The sequence below is a fragment of the Branchiostoma belcheri genome, unplaced genomic scaffold (assembly GCF_001625305.1).
Source record: "Branchiostoma belcheri isolate BF01 breed outbred unplaced genomic scaffold, Haploidv18h27 scaffold1, whole genome shotgun sequence".
Classification (NCBI taxonomy): domain Eukaryota; kingdom Metazoa; phylum Chordata; class Leptocardii; order Amphioxiformes; family Branchiostomatidae; genus Branchiostoma; species Branchiostoma belcheri.
Genome location: NW_017802379.1, coordinates 6,197,145 through 6,211,985, shown reverse-complemented (window position 1 = coordinate 6,211,985; position 14,841 = coordinate 6,197,145). Strand labels below are relative to the sequence as shown.

The window sequence follows — 14,841 nt, the reverse complement described above, 5'->3', positions numbered from 1 at the left end:
ATTTATTGAGGACAAAAATTCCACGGGTCTTTTTATGGGTCGTTTTGACCTGAGTGTAAACATCTCGTAAAACTATAAAGAATGGAATGCAGTAGTATTCTATGTTGCTTGTGGTTGTCTAGCTACCTCTGGCAGCTGAATTTAAGTACATTATGAGAAGCACTACTGTTCAACAGTATGATAGATTCGAATAGCCTTAGCCCACAACATCAATGGAACACATAGGAGCATCCCTGAACGTATATGATGCTTTATTCCGAAGCTGGTCAACACTTCAATTATGTACAATGATATTTGTATTTCGCATGTAAATAAATATGACCACATCATGCCAATTACTCATTAATTCTCATGACTTATTCCTTGTCAACAAATGTGCCTATTTCCGCACACATATTGTGAGTACTTCATCCAAGAAACCAAGAAATTGATGTGATATAATGCAGCCTTGAGTATGATAAATATTCTTACAAAAATAATAGATATAAAACCTCCAAATGCCATTTGGTCACAAGATTTTGAAATTTATGATTACAACGTGTTTGCAGCATAGTATAAAGTTTCATATAGCTGGGGTTTGACAAATACACCCTGTTGGCTCAGTACTGACTTCCGATTGGCACGTCTTGGTGTAAAAGTATGATTAAACAAAATAATTGCATAGACAGATTCCTTGTCCTTTTCTTACTAATATTACGTACATACGCTTGAAGCGAAAACCAAATAAATAAAACATATAAATAACATTTCCTTTGCTAAAGTAAAAACAGATTTAAATATGTGTAACACCTGCGTTTTAAGCGGAATGTACTAGTGTTAGATTCCTTTAGCATGTCGTCACTTATCCAACCTCAAGGCTGAGGAGGTATAAAGTAAGACTATGTTGCTGTAGAGTTCAACTTGTCAGTCCATATACATGTACATGGTCGCAGGTTAATTTGGTTCGTGTCCAGTACTGCTCAATAGCGACACACTGCGGCCTGGTCTTGAAGTGCAGTTCGAGTCGATGCTGGTTCTAGTCCGTGCACCATGCTCAAATGTACACCAGATTGGAGCAGTTTTAACCAGTGACAGCTCTTTTAGACGTATTTGAAGACGTTATAATTGTCTGTCTTGAATCCTGTCACCTGCCCACGACGTCTTCGTACTTCGGTAAGGGTTCGTCAGGTTCTTCCAGTAAGCTGTCCACGTCGATGACGACACCTTCAGAAATGCTCCTGAGTCTGCTGGTGGGGACGATGATGACGCCGTCTTCTGTGATCACGGTTGGCGCCATGACGGGGTTGTCGTAACTGCACATGGAAGAAAAACAACGAAGAATTAAGTCTGAGCAACGATGATTGTCTTATGTCTTGTGTTGTTTTCAGTATAAGCTAAGATTTTGTTTTCATTCTTTATATGAGTGGACCTAAACGTTGATGAAAGTAAGAAAAGGGTATGAAACAGTTTTCACTACGGAACAGATCCATTGCATATCAGTGGTAGAAATACGTTTTTCAGTACTAGCTCTGCAATATTGCAGAATGTCAAAATTTTGCTCTGCAATTCGGAAATACTTTTTGCAAAATACACTGCGAAGCCGACACTCATTGAACCCCTAGCCTGATTTTTTCAGTCTGCAGGTTGCTTAAGTTCGTCTGCAACTGTACTGAAAACTTCTCTGCAAAATGCAGACTGCAGATGGGTATTTCTAACACTGCATATACAAACACTTTACACAAAACGTTCGAATTCTCTCACGGATTTTGGCCATCGCAAACCAAGTGTGTAAGGTTAACGTATCAAATACACATGTAGGAGCGACAATGTCAATGTCATTAATTTCTGAGGGAGTCGTGTTTTTCACAGTTTCCTCGGCATACTACACGTGAACTTGCCGCCTTGCTAGGTGCTGACGTGCGCTTCCACACGTTAGCGGGGGCTGGCAGAGCGAGCAGTTGAGCTCGGCTGTCAGTCTGTCATGGCCGCTCGTTTATCAAACCGCGGGGAAAGCCGCGCCAGAACATGCGGATTGATCTAACACGTGTACGTGTGGGGAATGTGAACATGGACGCTAGGTCAGGGCAAGCTGACATGGCAACGGTCCCACGCGGGGCAAACACACGACGCCCCTCCCCACCTTATACTAATTACTGATCTTTTCACGGTACTTTTATCTTCACTGTTTTCACTGTCACCATTGTACAGTGAACTTATCATTACAGTTAACAAATAATTCCTGGACTTTCTTTTTCCTGTACCTGTCGCCACCGTGAATATATAGTTCCATGAACATGTTCACTTTTCTCAGACCGTGAAATTTTGCTACAGTGAACATAAAGTGAATTACAGTAGTAGCCTCCACCAGGCCTTTCTACGGGAATACGGATCGTACAATTCGGCCAAAAAAAAGGAGAAAAATTGGCCAAGGGCCCGAGTCCGGCCGTGGGAAGGTTGTCGAACCCCAAGGCAGCCAAACTCCCCTGGCAAATATTCTCCTATATATAGCGAGCGTAGTTAATTAGTCTGGTAGAGACTAACATTACAGGCATCCAATTTCAGAGTGGTAAATAAAACTGGACTTTCAAAGTCAATTTTCTGGTCATTCTAATGGTCATTCTGGTCTACATTCTTAATGTAATAAATTGAATCAACCCTACTCCATACTCCTACTGATGCGTTTTAGGCCGTGTCGAAAAACAGTTGCTTGTTTCGTGGCACTAAAGGGACTCCTCACGTAGCTTGTATGGGTCATTTTCAGGCGCATCAAGTATGAAATCATGACAAAAATGTGCTAAGAAATGGCATTTAATGCCAATATCAGACAGATTTCGTCACCCAGAACATTTTTGTTATGCTGCTCTGAAGTTGCATTCTCTCAACACATAGTTGGTTGCATGTTTCTAGATCTAATAACTACCCCCACAGACGGCATCAGCAAATGGGCATGCATGCTCTTTATCTACATTAGATTTTTAAATACAACGGTAGAATGTTGCATGATGAAAACATGCCACTCAACAACTTCATGTCCTTGAGTAGTTAAACCGTCAGTTTAACGTTACGTTAGGTGCGCCACGTACGTGCGCGAGAGAGCCGGTCGTCATGGGGATCAAACCGGCATCGCGGATTTTGATGTTATTAATAAACCCTTTCGAAGGACTGCCAAGACTAAATCATTAAATTAGCCTGGAGGGCCCTTATGTTTGCCGCATTTAGCACGGAGCTGAGTGGTGGATTATAACCGTTGTATCGCGCTGCACAGTGGAATGTAGTACAGCAGCTAAGGCCTGAATAAATGTTATTTCGTGGCACCCACTTCACCACAAAATAATACAGGTTTGATCTTATTTTGTGCTGGAGGGGCCTCTGCCACATCACCGAGTATGCTCAAATTGTGGTATCACTTTTTTTCTACAGGCCCGTAAAGGTGTACCTAGGCCTCTTTTAGATATTGGCTCCTGTATTAATGTTCGTATTTTTGCTCTAAGACGTGCTATGACGTCACCACAGAGTTAACAAAATGTCAGGTGAGAGTCTCAGTGAGTGTGCGGACGTGCAGTGTTTGCCGTAACACCACCCCACAGTCACCTCTGGTCCAGGTGAACTCGATCCCTGTCCGATAACTCAAGCTGACAGTCGCTGCAGTCAGTTCACGTAACGGTTTTCTCAGTGTATTTGTCATTACCTATTGGCAATCCATGGTTCCACTGTACCACAGCTCGTCTAGATACGTTTAATACGTTCTTTCGATAATAACTATCCTCCATACACCCTACTTTTGAAACAGTCACCTCATTTGATATCATTTGTTACGACCAGGAGGAAGCGGATTGTAGCATAACTTTAAATGTATTATTCCCAGTTTAACTTCCCTGTTGTGATAGAATCTATTCCACGTTTAGTTTTGTTTATATTACTGCATAGAAAGCGTGCGTATAAGACAGACAATAGAAACTGGCCTTGGAAATAAAATTGGAGCGTTGACGACAGCAAAACAGGGTCTAAAAAAAGACACTTGTTCGACTTGACAAACAAACAAACATCAGATGGATCCAAGGTCTTGTGGACACCGTCAAAAAACAACATGTGGCCTCGGGCTCTCTCTCAGTTTGTTCACCTGTCCGTCTCACATAGCTATCTCACCGTAAACACTGCCTAAACCATAACAAGGGTGAACACGGCGGACGATTTTCATGACAATGCAAAAATTCTAAGAACTTCTACATGGTATAGTTTCGCCCTTCTGCTATCATTAAGTAGACGATCTGACGTCTACTTGCGAATAGCACCAAATGCAACCATCTGTCAGCAAAAGAGCAGGGTGGCGTAAGTGAAGGAAGTGTGTCTCAAGTGGCATTCTTTTCTACAATAGAACAGCTAAATGGGTGTTAAAATATACATACTAAGTGCTGCGCTGACTGCACCACTAGCTGGAGTTAACGCTTGGACGGACGTGAATGGGACTTGGGAGCGAAGGGTCTGACTTTAGGGCTCAGGTCTTTTTTAAAACCTTGCGGTGAGGCGAAGAAATCCAATAACAACTGTCGACTGTTGTGTCCAAACAAACAAACAAACAACCCAGAAGTTAGGGACCCTGACATATCACGCAGGCATGGGTCTGTAGGTGTTTTGATAGCTTCAGGCACTTTTTTTTCTTACAAAGCATTTACGTCACATACAGCCTATTCACTGGGCCGAATTCAAATCGAGACATCGCGAACTGGTACATACGTAGACACGACTGAGAAAAAAAGTTTATGCATTGGATAACCTACCTTATCTAATTATTAATCATTCAATCTCTGTTGTACGGTGATAGTATAATTTTTGACGAAAGGAAATGGAAGAGTTTAGTGCAATTTTTAAAAGTAGGTTATCGTCCTTTGTAAGAAGGTGTGCAGGTAAAAAAAACACCTGTGAAATGTTTATTCATCTGTCAATTACCGTACGCTGGCTAAAGGTAAAAACAACACTGTCTATCTCTCAGCAAATAGTGCATGTCCCGACAGGTGTGTAGGAACACGTGAATACACGTCCTGTTGGTTGTCAAACACACAGTCGCTGCACATGGGGTAAAAAAGCACCGATTCCTGCCTTGTAACGGTTACATTTAAAGACGTTCAATTCAATTTGGCACAAGTTCCAATTGCAAAGCAGTGGCGTTATTTTTGTCATGCATGGTAGACCCCGCCAGTGTGACACATGCACAAAGCTCGCAAGGCGGAAGTAAAGTTTGTGGGAAAACACGACAGCGTAACGCGTTAACACGCCAGTTGAAACCAAAAGATCCGCTTACACTTCCGAGTTTATGGGTTTATGGTACATTTTACATGCCTTGTCATGCTGGTAACAACCTTACGAAATGCTGAGGGCAAATATTCAGAGCTCAGTTTAACTTTTAGCTTGGTTTAAGTAACGCTATAGGCTTGCTACAGCTTTGCCACATAATACTAACTTGAGACTGTTACTACTGGAGGACCTTTAAAGATCCCCACTGAGCCCTACTCAATGTCTACATCTGGTCCGGTCACACAAACTTCTATCTTTATATAGTAACATCACAAACAGATAGGACAAATGATATACACCAGATCCTCTGTCACTAGTGCTCACCTTAAGTCGCAGACTTCCCAGTACGATGGTGGTTGGTCCATGTTCGTACTTAACACCGAGTTCTGTCGACTGAGTCCCTGTCGTCTTGTAGTACCGTGAGAGTACGACGTGTAACACAGACTCAGTAAAACTAGCGTCACTCCAACGAACAACAGAAGGAGTCCCTCTCCCGGAAACCGTATGCCCTCATCGCTGTGCATGCCCGTCATGATCACCACAGCCACCGATATCATGATTCCGACCAGCGCGATCAGGCAGCCGATCCACCGCAGAGTTTTCACACACCGGCCGCCTGTAGGCCGTGTAGCGTCCGGGGGAATCATCACATTCATATCTCTAGAGTTGTAGACCATGTAGACTGTCCTGAGGCTACTTCTTGTCTTGCGAAACCTCCTTGGCCACTGCCGAGACGGGAATGACTTGTACGCTACGTCACAGACTTTTCGATTTCCGGCGCTGTTTGTGGTAAAGTGGAAACCCCAACTCCTTATTTGGTATTAACCTATGACGTAGTCCTAACTATTCATAGGAAACATTCGCTCAGGAACTAGACGGTTGCGAAATCACGTGAAACGTGCGTGACCTAACAACACACCTGGGATGTACCTGTTCGTGTCTGCCACGTGCCCTGTCAATACCTGGCGTCAATATGATCAATATAAGAGATAAATGGGTGTATAATGATTAACAAAGTTCGTTCACCTCTAGGTGATCCTAGGTCCATGACACGGGTACGGGCCTGTACTGGCCGGCGTATACCGGTTTTAGCCGGATCCCCATAGACGCGTATTATGTGTGATATGAGTCAATGTAAATGTCTACATGTAAACTGAAGAAGCCAAGTCCTTCCTGGTGGAAGATGGGCCTTGCATATTTGGACCGAAGCAAGGTACTGACTCCCCAAAGTACTGACTCCCCAGTGTCAAGTACTGACAACCATGTCATAGTTCAGATATATAGGACTTACATGTACATGTATAACAACGATATTTGTGCCATATACTGTATGTACCGCGCCACTCGCATCCTTACGATTGTGAGACCAACTGATTTTAAAAGCTGTTTATAAAAGTCTTCTCTTTGTAATTAGTGTAGACTCCAGAGAGTTTTGAAGACATGACAGTGATGGACTACACATATCTTCAAATCTTATCAATCAAGATGCGTGGCGCTATATTTCTTTAGAAGATTAATAATTTTGTACATTAACGAAACATATATATAGTATACTGAATGATATTTTCAATGGCCTCGTTGCATCCGATACAAGATTTTAACAACGTTTGCTGATATTTGGAACTTAACATAGAAACGATAAAATCACTTGAATGACTTGTACGTATCTTTCACATATTGCTTTCACATATTGGATCGCTCTATTCTGTGAATACATGTGTATAATTCTTGGTGAAAAGGAGCTCCTATGTCTATATAACATGCAGTCTTTGTGGAATTCAAAAAATGATGTCAGGTATTACGTTTTCTTCTCGTTTTAGCGTGCTATATGGGTGGTAGAAACGTGCTAGATGGGTGGCAGAAACGTGTAATATGGGTGGAGAGAAGTGATGCAACAACTCTCTTATTTCATGAAAGAAAGCCGCAGATTTCGTCATTGGCAACTATGTATAGAATGTGTGAGGCCACACGTGGCCTGATTTCGTTCATTGTTGAACGTACGGTTGCGTGATGTTAATGTTGGTCATTTATTAACAGCAATACATTTCTGACCACATACCTGAGTCGGGCGTCTACTTTAATACCCGCTTTATTTTCCTTGCTGACACAGTTAACCGGTTACAGCTAGTACCGTTACCACCCAGAGCAACATTCTTTACGACCAACGTAATGTTTGCACTTCTGTAATAAACTCAAAGGGGGCGTGAGTACACAGTTTGGGGTTCTGACAGGGGTACCGTAAGTTGTCTGTGCTCTACAACACCTGCATCGTTTCTCTCTAATCAGTATGAAGACAAAAGCTAAAACACCAACGAAATGCACCGTACTTTGCTCTATATATCTAGCTACCGTCCAAGTTGTGGACGTCAAGGTCCGCAATCACGTTGGGGTTCTGTTTCTAAATCTGGGCACTACTGTAAAACTGACGCAATCATTCTTCCAAATACTTGTCTGGCACATACACAATGTTGGGACAACTATAACACAGTATTCAGTCAATAAAATAAGATGAGGCGTACAGAGCAAATTCTTCATCATTTTACCGAAAAAAATCATCTTTAAGAATATAATTACCACTGATGCATCACAAGAGTTTTGAAGTGATCCTTGTTTTAGGTGAACCGGTCTGACGAACTAGGCATAATTAGTATGGCCTTGAGACAAACAACCTTTTCGGGTAGAATTGAAGTTTTAGAACGTCCTACGAAGCTTAAGGTAAGTGTTTCTTACTAAATGTCCGAAAATCAACGTTGGGCGTGATTGTGTCAAGGGAGAGGTTGGTTCTTTCCGGTGGTGTGCATTCGGTCAAAAGCGTGTGCTGCATGCAGCGTACAATAGTTTAAATACACATGTACGTAGTTTGTGACCTCAAGAAGTCGACCTCAATTCAAGGCATGTATCGAACTTCCAGCTCTCGTGTTTGCTATGTTGAACGGTGATGCAAACCCGTATGTTATGTGGTTGTCAGAAGTAGAAACTGTTTTATGGAACAATATCTGTCCAAGCCTTTGTGTATTGTTGTGCTGCAGTGTAACTGCCCTTCGGCGTTATACACAACAACTACACAGTCAGGTATGTGCATGGCATGCCCTTTCACACCTAACCTTTGCAAACCTACTGCATAACTGGAAATCTTGTAGCACACTGTTAAAGTTACACCATGAGATTAAACCATTTACTGTATTTTGCTAACTATTCTGCATAGATGGCGAAAACAGCAGATCGACCATCCACGTTGGAGAAAGTGTGTTACGGCCTCGGCGCCCTGCCATACATGACAACTCTACACGTGCTGAACTTCTTCTTCAACTACTTCTTAGTAACAGTGGCCCATGTAAAGTACATTCTACAACATACAACATTGTTGGAAACAGTCGAAATTAAAAGTTGCTCTCTGGGTGATTTGCAAGTTGAAATTTTTGTCGGATTTACATTGCCACTTTTATCCATTGTTTGAATTATAGTTTCTCACTAGACCCTATCTATGATTCATATTGTACCTCAGAAAAATATCTCGTAGCTTGCCATATTATGTTGTGTTATCATTACAAATATTATGCTTTATGGGTTTATTTTCCTGTATTCTATGAGATTTCACCCCTTGGACTACTCCTGGCCGGCGTCCTCAGTCGAGTGTCAGAAATCTTTGCCTACCCTGTATTCACTATTCTTATTACAAGAACAAATACACGATGGGGACAACTCAAACCATGGTGAGCATTTAACTGTACTCCAATATATTACGACGATAGTACATGATCGAAACTATCACTCTCCCGAACAAAATCTTCTGTGCTCATAGTCAACGCAAGATACTAATAACGTCAAAATTTAATAGCCCCCTCCTTTCTACCTATGGCTAGCTCCATAACCAATACAAATTTGGTACTAAACGAATATCTTAGCAGGCTGAGGTGTTCTAAAATTTTGGCTCCCGTGGAAATCGGTCCCCCGCCATATTTGGCATGAGGGGGCATGGCCTAGAAACTACGAAGGCCCACAGCGACAAAAGGCCTGAACATCACGGCTATTTGTGCACCTTTATCTTTATACAGGATTCTGGGCTGTACCCTGGTTATGATCCCTTTCTACATGCTGGTGTGGTATGTCCCAGACGTGGCACCAGGGGGTAAAATTGCGTATTTCGTGGCTCTTTATATCATGGAGAGTGTTCTCAATTCGGTAAGTATTCTGTCAAACTATAACATTGCGCACTGTCAGTGAACTATGAAACCAGGCCTAAGTCTAGAACGTTCTGTTAGCCACCGACTATTAGTGCATATTGGTCCACCTCTGCCCAGCTATTTCCATCTTGTGATGGACTTGCTGTAACATTGACAGCTTTCTTCCCCACCCAGGGCGTCACTCTGGCCCACAGAACGCTCGTGATGCACATTAGTGACGACAACAGCGACAGGGAATCAGCTATTGCATTTAGTAAGTCCGATATGGGAAATAATAATCATGGTGAAAGGAAGCATTTCTAGTCTGCTACAACCTGTTTTTGGAACCTGATGTACTATTAAATACGCGATTTATCATAATTATAATGGCAAAAGCGGTATACGGCGTTACAAGCCCGGGAGTTGAGCAAACCATGTATACTTAGCCAATTACATGCATATAGACAGAAAATGTGACTAATTTATGCATGGCGAATAAGCACTGCACTGAAACTATCATTTCTCTACTGTGAAGGATCTGCCACTGGACTGATCGGGATGGTCGCTGGTGTAGCCATTGAAGGTCAGGTCGTCGCAGCGTTCGACGGGTCTCTGTCCGGCACCTGTAAGCATAGCAACGGTAGTGTCAACACTAGTGCGGGCAGCAATGTCACAAGCACTGTACAGACAGATAGACAGGTACGTATACGACTGTTTGTTCCTGCCTCTACAAGCAGTTATTGGGGGTAGCGATAGAAAAAAAACGGGGCATATTATACATGTAGCATATTAGAAAGGTCACAACCTTCCCCCAAAACCTCTGCTTGGATAGTACACTTAAAGTTGTGTTAAAATAGAGGCATTGAGAGCCAACAGGAAAGGACGAGGGACCAACATTTGGGTCTCGTCTCCAATGCCACACTGTGTTACCCGGGATATAAATCTCAAACTTACCACATTTTGATCATCGCAATGTTTGAAGGTCTATAAATTACTACATTAAAAATACAATAATGTTTTTATATAGACTTTTATTTCATTTTATGAGTTAGTGTATCATATTTATAAAGTAGGTCTTGAAGTTTGGGTGTATTTTCCTGTACCAGGAGACCGGTTACCTGGTGGCGGCGGGAGTCGTCTGTCTCGTGGCTCTGATCTTCGTCACTGTAACACTAACAGCCGTCACAGAGCGGACAGGTAGTGTCAAGAGTTTGTCATAATAATAATAGAAGGAGATACGTACTCTTATGCCTTCTGTGCCATCAAGAAGGCCATCGTCGCTTCGGCAAGTAGACGGAATTGACAGTCACCTCGATTAGTCTCTTGACGTCATACAAATTATTTGTCAAAAATCTTATTTTCCTACCAACAGGTAAGTTAAAACAATGGTCACCTTCAGTTAAAAATCAACCTAATAAAATGATATTTAGAACGAACTTTATTTCATCTCCAATACTGCTTAGCCTTCAATACTGCTTAGCCTTCTTATTTCATTTTTTTGTTAACTTAATTTTGCAATTGTGTGGATTCGAGCACAGCATTCCAAGAGCAGAGGACCAAAGAGTCGTTGAGAAGTAGTCTGAAGCGAGTGATGACGCATAAACCCTCCGCCTGTGCACTTTGTCTGCTATTTCTCTTCCACACAGCCGGCGCTGTAAGTTGGTCCAAATACAGTTCTTTCCTCCTATATGAAATTTGTTTTTATAAAGCTTTATCAATAGATAACGTTAAAAAAATTAAAGAAAGAACAAGCCTTTGGATGGATCCGGAGATGTTTGGCGCAACATGTACATATCAGATGATGATTAGCATTTCCGTTTTATGACAGAGCTAGGAGAAAAGTTTTAGATGATTAATGATATTTTTTTCCAAAATTTCTATGATTCTATCCAGGTTTTTCAACAAAGTGTGGCGCTCTATGTTCAGTTTTCCCTGGGCCTCGGAAGTCAGGTGCAGAACTGTCTCCTCGTTCTTGTGGTAAATATTACTTAACATAATATTTCACAAGCTTATATCAGCTTAAACTCATTGTCTTCTATCTGTGTAAATATTGATTGTATTGGTACCAGGTACGTTTCGTAACTCTATTTTCTTTAGTGTTCCACGCTTGGCTACTAGATCTACATGTATCCTCGCTGCCTTCGATGCCATACTAGGTACACTGCAATACTATATCCAATCATCTGCTCCCTTTTGGATTTTCAGGGCTCCTGTTTGGTCGGCATTCCTGTTGTTATGGTGCTGATAAACAGGTTTGGTAAGAGGCCTGTCTCATTCGGCAATATACTGGTAAGACAATTCACTATTTTTAATGGAAAGTATTTGTTATTATAGTACAGTTAGGACACTTGAACGCCCTTGTACAAACCACTGTACATTGTACTAGTATTACTTCAGCCATCTGCATTTTAAGTGGCTAAACAAGAAAGCAACTCAAAGACTACTGAATACTCCCTCTTTGGTTCGGCCCAAACACTGAGCACGGCCATGTCTTGTAACTTCCTACTAACCCTACACGGATTTAAGCATCTAAAATGCAAGTTCAAGTCTCTGTCATCGAAGGTTTCATCAAAGAACATGACATAGTGTCATATCAGTATTTGTGTTGGATACGAGCAAGGGATCAGCGTGTTCTTGTATTATATTATTTCGATCACTGCATTTTTCGTAACTTAAACACATTTTTTAATAATCTCAAAGTCAAACCGATGAATGTTATGTATCAATGATCAATTAAAGCAATTATCTCCAAGCAGGGCCCCGGTTTGGAAATGTGACCTCAGCATAAGGATAGAAACGGGATGCTAAAATCTGTCATGATTTTGCCTCCAATATCTTAGTCTAATAAAGCATCAGCGAAACAAACATTGCAACGACAGTAGAATACGTAGATAAGCATCTCTCTTATCTTCTAAATGCATAAACCGGTCTATAATTTTCTTCCTGGCAGATCTTACTACCTTTCTTCTTGGGACTTCTGTTCGTGCCCGGTGATCTTGTTTTTGTTCTACCCCTCATCGCGGTACTTGGAATGGCCTACTCAGTACCGTTCATTGTGCCATGGTACGTCATATGTATATACATGTACATTGTAAACTACGGAAGCATGCAATTTTATAGTATGAGGGATTTATACTCCTGACCATATACATGAATGTATTTGAGTAAGAATTAACAAAGCAGACCATATGCGAAGGTAAACACTAGGCATTTGCTTTGCAAATGTTACTTTTTCTAGTTTGTGTATAATTTCTTTCCAAGGATGATGTTGTCCGATGTTTCGGACCTGCTGAAGCTGCAGACAGGCAGGAGTTATGACACGGTTCTACACGGTGTCTTCATCACCGCACAGCGGGTAACAGGGGCAGTCGCCTTTGGCGCTATTTCAGCTACACTAGAGTGAGTACTGACGAATACAAGTTCAGTAAATGTATATGTTGATCCTTGATCTTTGAAGTTTAAAGTTAGAACTTTTGATCCAACACAACAAAGTTCTCTCACTGGCGTAGAGCTTTGACCAGTCACTCTGGTCTTCTTCATTAGACTGACCCAGTGGAGCTTGTCACGTGGCTTCTGTGAAAGTTTTTAGATAGTGGGGCACATGTTCTTGACAAGGCATAATTACTCGTTTGCTTTTCTCACAACTACTCTTTTCTCTGGACCACATAGCATGCTCTGCTTGTTTGCTTTTAAGGAATAGTTGTATGAAAATCTGTTCTTTTGCACACGCAGAATCGGCGGTTACGAGAGTGGCAACTGTGTTCAGTCTGAGTCAGTAGGCAGAGCTATCCGGTGGAACGTCACGTTACTGCCGATGTTGTCCCTCCTGGCCAGCCTGGTGGTCCTGTGGCAGTATCCAGTCACGGAGGAGATGAGACAGAAAACCAAGGAAGCTCTAGAACAGATGAGGTGATAACAAGCTCAAGTTTTCCTTGCCTATTGGCTTTCAATAGCAGAATATTGGCCTGTTGTTGTTTGTTCGAATTCTGGTCCTCAACTGATGTGTTTGTTTATGATTTTCTGACCAAGGATGGGCATTGATATTCCAACTTTAGGTAACTTCTTACTCATTCATTCTTTGTAAAATCATGGATTTAATATATCGGATGTGTTTCTACCTGCATGGTAAAATTGATAAATTTCTCTCCACGAATAGATGTTGACAAGATCCATTTATTTCTTTTACAGAACTAGTGAAGAATTGCGTCAAGAGAGGAAGACCAAAAGTGACGAAAACACAAAAGATGAAGTTGCTGGAGATGTGCGCGAAAACCAAAGTGGAAACGGAGTAGAGAATTTGGGTTTCTCTGTTTAAGATGTTTACAAGTACACCAATAAATACACGTTGTGTATTCGGACTCTCTGAGCTTTGGTTGTCATATTTGTGCAGTTCATAAATAGGACGACAGAGGTCGTTTTTGAGCAGCGCAGAGCCGGGCCGAAAGAGAAGGAGGGGCTAATACCTATCAACGCAAAAGCTTGTCAGGATAAACTCTAAAATTGTATAAATGTCATTTAAATAGGACAACATATTGCTTAATATTGGGGGAAAAAACATATCCTTGTCGTTTTAACCTATATTTACTCAACAGGTGTACATTACCGGAAGTTAAGTGTTTGAAAAAAAGGACCTGACCATTCAGCATACTTTCTACTTCTAGTCAAGCACGTCCCACTTTCAAGAGTTTTAGTCATGACTTCCTGTCATGAACAATGAACGGTCAAGTTCATGTTTGCAGAAGTGGGCGAAGCTGTTACAAAATTCCAATGGCAAAGTTTGTACTATACAAAATACTTCTGCGATCGATGCTTCTGAGAGTCATTTCAAAGTTCGAATGACATGCCTTGGCTACTATGACCGCGCATACATACGTGTTAACCGTCATGTCGTATGGATATTCGGCATGTTACGTGTATCAACTTGTGCTATCATATAACGGTAACAAATAGTATAAAAGTAAAAGCCAGAGGGCATTACACAATACGGCACTAGACTATAGCCTCCATAGCATGCCAAAAACTGGGGGTTTTGGGGGTCTTCATTTGGGAATTTTTATGTGCTATTTTATGATTGCATATATAGACAACACACAGCTGGTTGAATTACCCCCGTTTTTAGAACTGGGCTACTCAGAAAACAGCCGAAGACCACCAAACCCCCAGTTCTATAAGCCTGCTAACTAGACTACTGGACTGGATTCTGAAGAGGATTGAGATAAAAGTCAACTTTTCATTGACGTCACTCACTTGATCTACTTTCATTCTTACTTTCTCTCTGCGCCTCACCTCACCTAACCACACCTACATATATGTACATTTCATTACCTGACCACAAACATTACTCTCCAAGCAGAGGTTGGTGGGGGAAGATCGTCACCGTTTTATATATGCCTAGTTTTTTTTGTCG

The 14,841-nt window shown here is 41.6% G+C and overlaps 2 protein-coding genes across 2 annotated transcripts; one reads left to right on the top strand and one right to left on the bottom strand.

Annotated features, from left to right (window-relative positions):
* Positions 1–535: 535 nt before the first annotated feature.
* On the bottom strand, positions 536–6,044 carry LOC109467395. Its single transcript, XM_019765340.1, has 2 exons — positions 5,596–6,044; positions 536–1,292 (listed from the first exon to the last, which is right to left on the bottom strand). The coding sequence occupies exons 1-2, from the start codon at positions 5,946–5,948 to the stop codon at positions 1,124–1,126; spliced, it is 522 nt and encodes a 173-aa protein (XP_019620899.1). The 5' UTR covers positions 5,949–6,044; the 3' UTR covers positions 536–1,123.
* Positions 6,045–8,476: 2,432 nt separating this feature from the next.
* On the top strand, positions 8,477–13,758 carry LOC109467819 (sodium-dependent lysophosphatidylcholine symporter 1-A-like). Its single transcript, XM_019765931.1, has 11 exons — positions 8,477–8,605; positions 9,630–9,708; positions 9,970–10,133; positions 10,541–10,631; positions 10,973–11,088; positions 11,328–11,411; positions 11,640–11,723; positions 12,385–12,497; positions 12,696–12,833; positions 13,167–13,343; positions 13,623–13,758. The coding sequence occupies exons 1-11, from the start codon at positions 8,477–8,479 to the stop codon at positions 13,747–13,749; spliced, it is 1,302 nt and encodes a 433-aa protein (XP_019621490.1). The 3' UTR covers positions 13,750–13,758.
* The last annotated feature ends 1,083 nt before the right edge of the window (positions 13,759–14,841 follow it).

Bases quoted from the DNA above. Each gene is read 5' to 3' on its own strand.
- LOC109467819 (XM_019765931.1), top strand. From the start codon at position 8,477: ATGGCGAAAACAGCAGATCGACCATCCACGTTGGAGAAAGTGTGTTAC. The intron at 8,606-9,629 runs GTAAAGTACATT...TTCCCCACCCAG, and splicing joins TCTTAGTAACAGTGGCCCAT to GGCGTCACTCTGGCCCACAG. The intron at 10,134-10,540 runs GTACGTATACGA...TTCCTGTACCAG, and splicing joins CTGTACAGACAGATAGACAG to GAGACCGGTTACCTGGTGGC.
- LOC109467395 (XM_019765340.1), bottom strand. From the start codon at position 5,948: ATGGTCTACAACTCTAGAGATATGAATGTGATGATTCCCCCGGACGCT. The intron at 1,293-5,595 runs GTGAGCACTAGT...TTCCATGTGCAG, and splicing joins TGGGAAGTCTGCGACTTAAG to TTACGACAACCCCGTCATGG.